Consider the following 12,362-nt stretch of genomic DNA (forward strand, 5'->3'; position numbering starts at 1 on the left):
GCACCCCGGTCAAAATTTCTGTTACTGTGAATAGCTAAAGGAGTAAAAGATGACCTGATTTCCAAAAGGCATAAGGTTAAAGTTGACACATTTCTTTAATATTTTAAGAAAGAAAATTTTTTTATTTCCATCTTTTACAACTTCAAAATAACAAAAAAGGAAAAGGGCCCGAAGCAAAAGTTTGGGCACCCTGCATGGCAGTACTTAGTAACACCCCCTTTGGCAAGTATCACAGCTTGTAAATGCTTTTTGTAGCCAGCTAAGAGTCTTTCAATCCTTGTTTGGGGGATTTTCGCTCATTCTTCCTTGCAAAAGGCTTCTAGTTCTGTGAGATTCTTGGGCCATCTTGCATGCACTGCTCTTTTGAGGTCTATCCACAGATTCTCCATGGTGTTTAGGTCGGGGGACTGTGAGGGCCATGGCAAAACCTTCAGCTTGCGCCTCTTGAGGTAGTCCATTGTGGATTTTGAGGTGCGCTTAGGATCATTGTCCTGTTGTAGAAGCCATCCTCTTTTCATCCTCGGCTTTTTTACAAACGGTGTGATGTTTGCTTCCAGAATTTGCTGGTATTTAATTGAATTCATTCTTCCCTCTACCAGTAAATGTTCCCCGTGCCACTGGCTGCAACACAAGCCCAAAGCATGATCGATGCACCCCCGTGCTTAACAATTGGAGAGGGGTTCTTTTCATGAAATTCTGCACCCTTTTTTCTCCAAACATACCTTTGCTCATTGCGGCCAGAAAGTTCTATTTTAACTTCGTCAGTCCACAGGACTTGTTTCCAAAATGTGTCAGGCTTGTTTAGATGTTCCTTTGAACATTTTGAATCGAACTTTTTGGCTGCAATGAGCAAAGGTATGTTTGGAGAAAAAAGGGTACAGAATTTCATGAAAACCATAGAAACTACAGCACAGAAACGGGCCTTTTGGCCCTTCTTGGCTGTGCCGAACCATTTTCTGCCTAGTCCCACTGACCTGCACACGGACCATATCCCTCCATACACCTCCCATCCATGTATCTGTCCAATTCGTTCTTAAGTGTTAAAAAAGAACCCGCATTTACCACCTCATCTGGCAGCTCATTCAATACTCCCACCACTCTCTGTGTGAAGAAGCCCCCCCAATGTTCCCTTTAAACTTTCCCCCCTCACCCTTAACCCATGTCCTCTGTTTTTTTTTCCCCTTGCCTCAGTGGAAAAAGCCTGCTTGCATTCACTCTATCTATACCCATCATAATTTTATATACCTCTATCAAATCTCCCCTCATTCTTCTACGCTCCAGGGAATAAAGTCCTAACCTATTCAACCTTTCTCTGTAACTGAGTTTCTCAAGTCCTGGCAACATCCTTGTAAACCTTCTCTGCACTCTTTCAACCTTATTTATATCCTTCCTGTAATTTGGTGACCAAAACTGAACACAATACTCCAGATTCGGCCTCACCAATGCCTTATACAACCTCATCATAACATTCCAGCTTTTATACTCAATACTTTGATTAATAAAGGCCAATGTACCAAAAGCTCTCTTTACGACCCTATCTACCTGTGACGACACTTTTAGGGAATTTTGTATCTGTATTCCCAGATCCCTCTGTTCTACTGCACTCCTCAGTGCCTTACCATTAACCCTGTATGTTCTACCTTAGTTTGTCCTTCCAACGTGCAATACCTCACACTTGTCTGTATTAAACTCCATCTGCCATTTTTCAGCCCATTTTTCCAGCTGCTCCAAGTCCCTCTGCAGGCTCTGAAAACCTTTCTCACTGTCTACTGCACCTCCAATCTTTGTATCATCAGCAAATTTGCTGATCCAAAAGAACACCTCTCCAACTGTTAAGCACGGGGGTGGATCGATCATGCTTTGGGCTTGTGTTGCAGCCAGTGGCACGGAGAACATTTACTGGTAGAGGGAAGAATGAATTCAATTAAATACCAGCAAATTCTGGAAGCAAACATCACACCATCTTTAAAAAAGCCAAAGATGAAAAGAGGATGGCTTCTACAACAGGATAATGGCCCTAAACACACCTCAAAATCCACAATGGACTACCTCAAGAGGCGCAAGCTGAAGGTTTTGCCATGGCCTTCACAGTTCCCCGACCTAAACATCATCTAGAATCTGTGGATAGACCTCAAAAGAGCAGTGCATGCAAGACGGCCCAAGAATCTCACAGAACTAGAAGCCTTTTGCAAGGAAAAACCGGTGAAAATCCCCCAAACAAGAATTGAAAGACTCTTAGCTGGCTACAGAAAGTGTTTACAAGCTGTGATACTTGCCAAAGGGGGTGTTACTAAGTACTGCCATGCAGGGTACCCAAACTTTTGCTTCGGGCCCTTTTCCTTTTTTGTTATTTTGAAACTGTAAAACATGGAAATAAAAAAGTTTTCTTGCTTAAAATATTAAAGAAATGTGTTGCCTTTAACTTTATGCCTTTTGGAAATCAGTTCATCTTTTACTCGCTTAGCTATTCACAGTAACAGAAATTTTGACCAGGGTGCCCAAACTTTTGCATGCCACTGTATAGCTGTAGACACGCTGCTTTATTAGCACCACCAAAGTGCTAGCTATGCCTGCCTTTTTGTTGGCTTTGTGGAACAATCTATGTTCCGTGCCTATTCTGGTATCTGTCCTCCACTTTTCCTTCGCTACATCGACGACTGCATTGGCGCTGCTTCCTGCACGCATACAGAGCTCATTGACTTTATTAACTTTGCCTCCAACTTTCACCCTGCCCTCAAGTTTACCTGGTCCATTTCCAACACCTCCCTCCCCTTTCTAGATCATTCTGTCTCTGTCTCTGGAGACAGCTTATCCACTGATGTCTACTATAAGCCTACTGACTCTCACAGCTATCTGGACTATTCCTCTTCTCACCCTGTCTCTTGCAAAAACGCCATCCCCTTCTCGCAATTCCTCCGCCTCCGCCGCATCTGCTCTCAGGATGAGGCTTTTCATTCTAGGACGAGGGAGATGTCCTCCTTTTTTAAAGAAAGGGGCTTCCCTTCCTCCACTATCAACTCTGCTCTTAAATGCATCTCCCCCATTTCACGTACATCTGCTCTCACTCTATCCTCCCGCCACCCCACTAGGAATAGGGTTCCCCTGGTCCTCACCTACCACCCCACCAGCCTCTGGGTCCAACATATTATTCTCCGTAACTTCCACCACCTCCAACGGGATCCCACCACTAAGCACACCCTTCCCTCCCCCCCCTCTCTGCTTTCCGCAGGGATCGCTCCCTACGCGACTCCCTTGTCCATTCGTCCCCCCCCATCCCTCCCCACTGATCTCCCTCCTGGCATTTATCCGTGTAAGCGGAACAAGTGCTACACATGCCCTTACACTTCCTCCCTTACCACCATTCAGGGCCCCAAACAGTCCTTCCAGGTGAGGCGACACTTCACCTGTGAGTTGGCTGGGGTGATATACTGCGTCCAGTGCTCCCGATGTGGCCTTTTATATATTGGCCAGACCGGACGCAGACTGGGAGACCGCTTTGCTGAACACCTACGCTCTGTCCGCCAGAGAAAGCAGGATCTCCCAGTGGCCACACGTTTTAATTCCACATCCCATTCCCATTCTGACATGTCTATCCACGGCCTCCTCTACTGTAAAGATGAAGCCACACTCAGGTTGGAGGAACAACATCTTATATTCCGTCTGGGTAGCCTCCAACCTGATGGTATGAATATCGACTTCTCTAACTTCTGCTAATGCCCCACCTCCCCCTCGTACCCCATCTGTTATTTATTTTTATACACACATTCTTTCTCTCACTCTCCTTTTTCTCCCTCTGTCCCTCTGAATATACCCCTTGCCCATCCTTTGGGTTCCCCTCCCCCCCCCCCCGTCTTTCTTCCCGGACCTCCATGATCCTCCCGTATCCCTTTTGCCAATCACCTGTCCAGCTCTTGGCTCCATCCCTCCCCCTCCTGTCTTCTCCTGCCATTTTGGATCTCCCCCTCCCCCTCCAACTTTCAAATCTCTTACTCACTCTTCCTTCAGTTAGTCCTGATGAAGGGTCTCGGCCTGAAACGTCGACTGCACCTCTTCCTAGAGATGCTGCCTGGCCTGCTGTGTTCACCAGCAACTTTGGTGTGTGTTGCTATAATACCCAGTGTAATTGTATGAGGACATTGTTAGTGTCATATCAGTTTGCATTGTTATGTCTGTGAATAAATGGTGCTTTGTTGTTGTGTCAATATTGTAGCATATAATACATATCATTTGTCATGTTGGGATCTGTTCAGCCACACAGTGAATGTGTAATGCCTTTTCTGAGTTAGATACTCCAGTGCCAATGCGTATGAGTGTATTTAATTATACACAACTATTAGTGGGTTCATTCTTGTTAGCTATGTAATAAAGTTTGGGTTTAGATATGTCTATTCCACATTGGAGTAAGTATGCAATGCAGTGTTGAGAATAAGTGGGTTTATATTACATATTCCTGTGGGTAGGAGGGGTGATCTTATGGTGCAGGGCAGAATAGATGCTTTTACTAATGGAAAGTCTCAAATGAGGCATAATTATAAAATTAGGGGGTAGACAATTAAAACTAAGGTGTGTATGAACTCTACGCAGAGGATGGTGAATCTGTGGAATTTTGTAGCCCAGGCAATTGCAGCTGTAACATTGAGGAAATTTAAAGAGGAAGTAAATACATTTTTTTTTGAAAAAGCAGAGAAATGAGAGGAAAGGGAAATTGGCACAAGAGAGGAGATGAGGCTTGTGGAATATCGGCCATGGTCATAGTGAATGGCGGGGCAAATTTGTGCGGCTTTGTATCCCATGACGGCTCCTATTTTCTTACATTTTTATGTTTTTAGTTTGGCTGATGTGTACTTCTGCAGTAGATGGGTGTGGATCATTGTAATACTATGTTTTGGAATTTGTGAAGCTGTGCTGCATAGTAGCCAGGTAATATTGTGTTCAGGTTAGATGCATGATGCTACACCAGGGTTCACCATAGAACCATTTTATTAGTTGTTAAATGGTCTCCAGATCTGATCCTACCCCATTTGCTTTTGCTTCGCTCTGCTTCTGTTGATTGATTCTCACATTATTTTTTTTCTGAAAGACTGCTTTTGGGAGAGACTGAGGGAAGCCCAAGTGAGAGCTTGTCTGTCCACATTAGAGAAGAAATTCGTGGGCCACCAGGGACTACTCCTATGTAATAAGAGAAATTTTTTAAAAACTTTCCTCAAACCATGATTTGAAAATAGTTTTACAGTTTATTTATTATGGTTATAATGCCCCTCAAGTCTTCAGGAATGGATCAGGCTACATATTAACCTTGAAAACACTCTCCCAATAGTTGGTTCTCTATTTTTGAAAATGTTAAATATAAACTTTTTTAAACCTGTAATTTAGTTACACTAATCTGACCCAGGAGATTGGACTTTTATTTAAATCAACACCTTTCTTTTTTTTTAAAAGGAGTATCATGCACCTGGACTTTCCAGTGAAACATTGAAAGTGTGGACAAAGGCAGCTGAGCTGTTTGAAAACGCAGGTGCCAGAGTTGTTGAAGTCTCTGTTCCTCACACCCAATACTCAAATGTATGCTATCATGTCCTGTGCACTACAGAAGTAGCATCCAATATGGCTCGCTTCGATGGACTGGAATATGGTATGGGGCTACTGTATGGATACCCAAGAAATTGATTAAGTGGGTAGCATCAATTAAGGACACGGTAGTGTACTTAGCACAATGCTTTACAGTACCAGTGACCCAGGTTCACTTCCCATCGTTGCCTGTAAAGAGTTTGTACATTCTCCCCGTGACTGTGTGGGTTTCCTCCCGCAGTCCAAAGACATAGCGGTTGGTAGGTTAATTGGTCATTGTAAATTGTCCCATGATTTAGGCTAGGGTTAAATTGCGGATTGATGGGCAGCACAACGCGATGAAGCCAGAAGGGCCTGTTCCACACTGTATGTCAAATAAATAAATAATCAACATTTACAGTACATGTGCTGAAATGGGAATTGATATTAAAAAGATAATAACTTTGCAATGACCTTAAAATCTATATAAAATGGTACAAAATTATGCAGTAAAGCAGATGGCATACATTTAGTTACAAAGATGAAATTCAATCTTGCTCAAATCTCAGTGGGATAGAGTAAGTCACATGGAATCTGGTCTCTGGAGCTGTTGTAAAGGTGTAATCAAATAAAGCAGGTTCGGATCACATTGGCAATCAAAAGTGAAACAAAGGAATTAAGTGGTTGTGAATATGTTGACTTAAATGGTCGATTGTGATGAATGTGTGCTCTGTGTAGTTTGAAACACGACCTTGAACAGTAACAGCTAAATGTGATGTGAATTCATGTAGAAAATCCTAGAAAACTACAAGACATGCACGCAATGTTTTTCACCCATCAATTTTCTGTGTTTTTTTAAGACTAAAATTAAATAGTACAACTTGGGTTAAATTGGCTATTCTGTGTTAGAAATATAATATTCTGTGTTCGTAATTCAATGTTGCACTTCTATTACAATAAATACTTGCATTCATCTGCATCCTTAATATCATAAAGTATATTAAAGCACTTCACAGGGATAAAATAAAATCAAAGCAAAATAAAACTCAATGAAATCTTAGTTAATGACACAGGTTTTAAAGGAATGAGGGGTGGAAAGTCAGAGGTTTTGAATGAGAATTCCAGATCTTAGAAAATAGACTTCTGAAAGCATATAGAAATGATGGACAGACATACAAATATAAACCAATAATGTCCCTTATCCACTAATGTTATTTTCTCACTTTCCAATTTAAATGCAGTCTTCTGGGGTATTCTTAGAACTTGACAAAATGAAATACTTAGGCATTCAGCCTCTGTAATTGATTTAGAATATTTTTAATTAAAGGGCACCGCAGTAAAGTGGAAAATTCAACAGAATCCATGTATGCAGCAACCAGGCATGAAGGCTTTAATGATGTGGTTCGAGGAAGAATCCTGGCAGGCAATTACTTTCTTCTAAAACAGTAAGACACTGAATAATCAGCTGATGTGCTGAGTTTACTATATTTTTCTTGGCTTTAATGCGGTTTATCTTGTATTGGGTCTCTCCAAGCACATTCATTACGCTGGATGCCATTTCATGAACACTCTCTTTCAATGAAAACTGATGTTTTAATTTGCACTGTGCCCCTAATTTATATGTTAAATCTTCTTCGGTTGAACACTTGTCTCAAAGACTTGACTGCGGGAACATAATTTAGAGCAAGGCCACCAGGTAGTATTAAGTTTTCAACATGTTCAGTCACTCATTGAAAAGTATTCTTGTTGCCCCACCTGTCTTACTATAGTCGCACAGAGTTTGTGTCTAATACACTGATTTTTCTATCATATTAATTTTATTGAATCCAACATTTTACTTATGAACAGATGTTTCCATTAATAGGCTCTGCCATATTACATTAAGCCTTTGGCTTTATCTAAAACCTTAGCAGCTGCTTCATGTTTATCTCTTCAACCATTATACACTCTTGATCATATAAGATTCATGTTACAATACATTCCAGTAACTTGGCACTGTGGTGATGCTGCACTAGCTATTCTGAACTATTGGATGTCATTTCTATTAGTTATCACATAATGTTAGAAATTGATATTACTTTAGATGTTATCCAGTATATAATGGCTTTCCTCCAGATGCTCTGGTTTCCTCCCACAGTCCAAAGACGTACTGGTTAGTGGGTTAATTGGTCATTGTAAATTGTCCTGTAGGGTTAAATAGGTGGGTTGTTGGGCATCATAACTTGTTGAACCAGAGGGTCCTGTTCTGCGATGTAACTCTAAATAGAATTTTTTAAATAATTGTAAAAATAGTTAAGTTCCCAGGTCCTGGTGTGAGGAAGTAAGATGTGGCCATCGGGGCTTGGTGAGTGGGAAAGAAAGTGTGGAATCTGTGGCTCCAGTGAGTGGAAATAGAGTGTGGAAACTGGAGTTCAGTGAATGGAAGGGAATATAGCAGATCTTACACAGTGATCAGATACTAAACCATTGGAATTTCTAAATCGGCAGACTGTGGATTATTGAAGTTTTTTTATGAATGAAACCTTTGCACACAATGAGCCATTAACAGAGTTTAGTTCATTACTTCTTACTAAATTTACCAAGGCCTCTCCCTTCCCCTGCCCTCTAACTCAGTTTGATCAATTTCTAGCTGCCATTTAGCTTTGTCATTATCAATAAGAGAAGAATGATCTAGGACTTGGTTCCTGTAAAGATGTTTACTGTTAAAACATTGTCCTGCTCTCTTAGTTGTTTTCACACTAAAGATGAATACTTTATTTTTCTTCCCTTATTTTTGTCTTTTCTTAGGAATTACAATGACTATTTTGTTAAAGCCCAGAAAGTGAGACGCCTTATTGCAAATGACTTTCTGAAGGTTTTCAGATCAGGCGTTGATGTCCTCCTTACACCCACAACTCTAAGTGATGCCTCCACATATCTTGAGTTTATCAAAGAAGATAACCGGACGAGGACTGCACAAGAGGATGTTTTTACACAGCCAGTGAACCTAGCAGGTATACGATGCATCCTTTATAATGGAAAATAGAGAGCTTTTTTGTATTTGCACTATACCTCTCATTACTTGGTTATGTATTTACCGATAATCCTGTTCTCAGGAAACATTTCAGTATTCTTTGTGTAAAAGTTTTCAAAGTTGAAAAAAAAATCTCTATCAAAGAAAGGAGCGTTCCTGCTGAAATTCTAAAAGTATTGCTGTGGTTTAGACTGGAATGGCTTTAGATGGATTCTGTACACAATACAAAACTCAAGTGTGTTATTGTACATTGTATTTCACAGTATCACCATCATTGTCATCATTACGTGCTGTGGCACATGACATAGGCCAGGGGTCCCCAACCTTTTTTGCACTGCGGACCAGTTTAATATTGACAATATTCTTGCGGACCGGCCGATCCGGGGGAGCGGGGTAGAGTTGCCAACGGACAAGAGTAGTAGTCAAATACGTTGGGTTTACCCCGAGAAAGACTACAATAACCATGAGGCCATGCGTGTGCACCAGTGCGCATGCGCGTACATGTAACGTGCCGAATTTTCTCTACAAATCGTTTTTGGCGATTCTGTGTGGGGGGGGGGGGGGGGCGGTGTTAATCACGACCGGAATATAGGTGATAAGTTGCTAATACACTCAATTTCGTTTCTAAAGGGTTTATCTAACGAATTTAATATTAAACACACAGCGCATATTTTCCTCGCATGAATATAGTGATAAGTCAATTATCAAGGGAGGACAGGGGAGCTTGAAGTAAGTGTTGAACGAACTTCCAGTAGAAGTGGTAGAGGCAGGTTCGATATTATCATTTAACGAAAAATTGGATAGCTATATGGACAGGAAAGGAACGGAGAGTTATGTGCTGAGTGCAGGTCGGTGGCACTAGGTGAGAGTAGCGTTCGGCACGGACTAGAGGGGCAGAGATGGCCTGTTTCCGTGCTATAATTGTCTTATGGTTATATAAGTAAGTCAATAGCATCATAACATTTTAAGTAACGTTTGGTTATGAAACACACAGCACATATTTTCCCCATATGAACATATAAAATCATTGCAACACACCAATATCACTGAATCAGTGGGAGCCCTGGGCTTGTTTTCCTGCAACAAGATGGTCCTATCGAAGGGTGATGGGAAACAGAGATACTCGAACGGGGTTCCTTATGTCCAGTCTATTCCGCAATTTAGTTTTCGTTGCATTCATTGCAGAGATATGTTGGAAATAGAAGCAACATTTTCAGTGCTTTCGTGGCTACCTCAGGATATTCAGCCTTGACTTTGATCCAGAATGCCAGCAAGATATTATGTCAAACATACTTTTCAGCCCGTCGTCATTTGCAAGCTCGAGGAGTTGATCTCCTTCCCACGCTGACATGGATGACGTGCGAGTAATGACCTCGCGTGCGTTTAAGCTCAACAGTGCGCGTGACAGGGAATGAGGAAAGGTACAGCTGACTCATATCGCCAAATCATATCGTTTCCTCACGGCCCGGTAGCACTTGCTTTGCGGCCCAGTGGTTGGGGACTGCTGACATAGGCGATCATGATGACCATGATTGTTCTTGGCAAATTTTTCTACAGAAGTAGTTTGCCATTGCCTTCTTTTGGACAGTGCCTTTGACCCAGCCATTATCAATACTCTTTAGAGACTGCCTACCTAGTGTCAGTAGTCTCAACCACCACCTGCTCCAATGGCTTCAGGGGGCTAAACAGGTGCTACACCCTGCCCAAGGGTGACCTGCAGGCTAGCGAAGGGAAGAGTGCCTTACACCTCCTTTGGTAGAGACGTATCTCCACCCTGCCACCCAATTTCAAATTGTAACAACATAATTTCAGGCTTTAATGTGGATAGAATTACAGAACAGAAACATTTCCATGTTTCCTTATTACAGAGAAGGAAGCTATTCAGCCTGATCAGCTTGTGCTGCCTCTCAGAGCAATCCTGTTTCCTCAGTTATTTCCCAGTGACCTCCTCCTGATTCTCCTTCCACCCTCTGTTTCTCCTACAATGCACCTACATGAGGGGCAACTTACAGTATCCAATACTAATCAACATGTCCTTGGGATGTTTTAGTTTGGGGGCGGCGTACCAAGGATACTCAGGTAAAAGTTACAAGGTCACAGAGAGAACATGCAAGCTTCACAGAGACAGGATTGAACCCAGGTTGCTGTGAGATGCATCACTGCCTGCTGTGCCATGGTACCAAGCATTTTGTTTTAAAGTTATATGGATAGTTAATAGAAGAGTCGAAGTCTCAAAAATTCCAAAGCCTGTTAGAGACACAGGAAGTAAAGAAAACATTAAATGTGGACTTCCAAGTACAGCATGGACAGCACTGTCTTCAAATTATAGTCGTCGCTACACAGCGCACAATTGGGCCCCTCAGTTAAATTTAAAGTACATTTATTATCAATGTATGTATACAGGCAGGCACAAAACAAAGAATCCCAGTAGAGCCCATTAAAAAAAAAACAAAACCACCAAACACCCAATGTACTTTTATTGTGTAAACAATAAAAGTAAGCAAATAGTATTCAGAACTGAAGTTCATAAAAGTGACTCCTGAAACGAAACCAGCAGCCAATTCAGGAGCCATCATATCTATGCCAACCTTTTTACCCACTTATACCAATTCTATTGTCCACATTAGGACTGTATCTTTCTGTCTTTCCTGTTTAAGTATCTGCCTAATGCCTCCAAAATTTAGCAATAATATCTGATTCCACCACCTCCTCTGTCAGTGCTTTGCAGTTATCAGCACTCTCTATGTTTTTAAAAAAAAGTCCTCAAGTCTCCTAAAAAGTATGTCCTCTACTTTTGATATCCCTATATTGGGGAAAAGATGCTAACTACCCTATATATGCCGCTCAATCTTTTATCATCTATGATCATCACTTAGCCTTGCCCTTTCACTCCAGAAAAACAAACCCAGTCTAGCTAATCTTTCCCCATAACTAAAACCCTCCAATCTTGGTAGCATCCTGGAGAATGTCCTATGTACTCTCTCTCTGATGCACTCATAGGCAGGTGTTACCTTTATACTGTCATCAGCAGGGGAGACAGTAGATCCCAGTTTTGTTCCTCAGGCTGGTCTCTGCTCCTTTCTGTTCATCCAAATGATGTCTTACTGTAAGATGAAACTAAACACGTATTGACTGTTTTTGTCAATGTGGAGTGGACAGTAAGTTTGTAAATCTGGTGGGAGCAAAGGATGTTGGGAATGGCAAGGATGGAGCTCAGTAGGGAGAGCATAGGACAGGTGGCAGAGGAGGAGTGTCAGAGATAGGGGGCGGTGGGGTGACATGGGTTACACACACCCAGCCTGAGACACTAGGCAAAGTCATTTGATTCCAAACAACTGGTTATTGATCATTACATAATCAGTCCACAATGGAGACCATATCAGAATCAGGTTTATCATCACTCACATATGTCATAAAATTTTTGACACCAGTACAGTGCCGTATATAAAATTACTACAGTACTGTGCAAAAGTCTTAGGAACTCTAGCTATATATATGTGTGTGTGTGTGTGTGTGTGTGTGTGTGTGTGCCTAAGAAAAAGGATCTAGTGCTTTCCCGGTGTATACGACACATAAACTCTTCTCAGGCTTCCAGCCGGGTCCAGATATCGATTTTAACCAATGTTTCGATGATAAGCTCTGCCATCTTCATCAGGGATGATGCCTAGTCATGTCTAGTCTGGTTGCATGTATGCTCAACTTCTATCATCTGACACTCCTGATTGGTTGGTCCTCAACCAGTCAGGTTTTTGTTACTCCACCTTGTTTAAAATTGTACTCCAGTTCTTATTTGGAGCGAGAC

General features: G+C 41.7%; 1 protein-coding gene across 1 annotated transcript in view; it reads left to right on the forward strand.

Moving 5' to 3' along the window:
• The window catches only part of qrsl1 (glutaminyl-tRNA amidotransferase subunit QRSL1), a 44,766-nt gene that overhangs the window by 25,039 nt on the left and 7,365 nt on the right, over positions 1-12,362 (forward strand). The window contains exons 8-10 of the mRNA XM_072246126.1: positions 5,440-5,632; positions 6,875-6,992; positions 8,335-8,540. Of these exons, the coding sequence (XP_072102227.1) occupies positions 5,440-5,632; positions 6,875-6,992; positions 8,335-8,540 (517 nt within the window). The remainder of the gene's footprint in view (positions 1-5,439; positions 5,633-6,874; positions 6,993-8,334; positions 8,541-12,362) is intronic.

This window comes from Mobula birostris, chromosome 2, assembly GCF_030028105.1.
Source record: "Mobula birostris isolate sMobBir1 chromosome 2, sMobBir1.hap1, whole genome shotgun sequence".
NCBI classification, from domain to species: Eukaryota; Metazoa; Chordata; class Chondrichthyes; order Myliobatiformes; family Myliobatidae; genus Mobula; species Mobula birostris.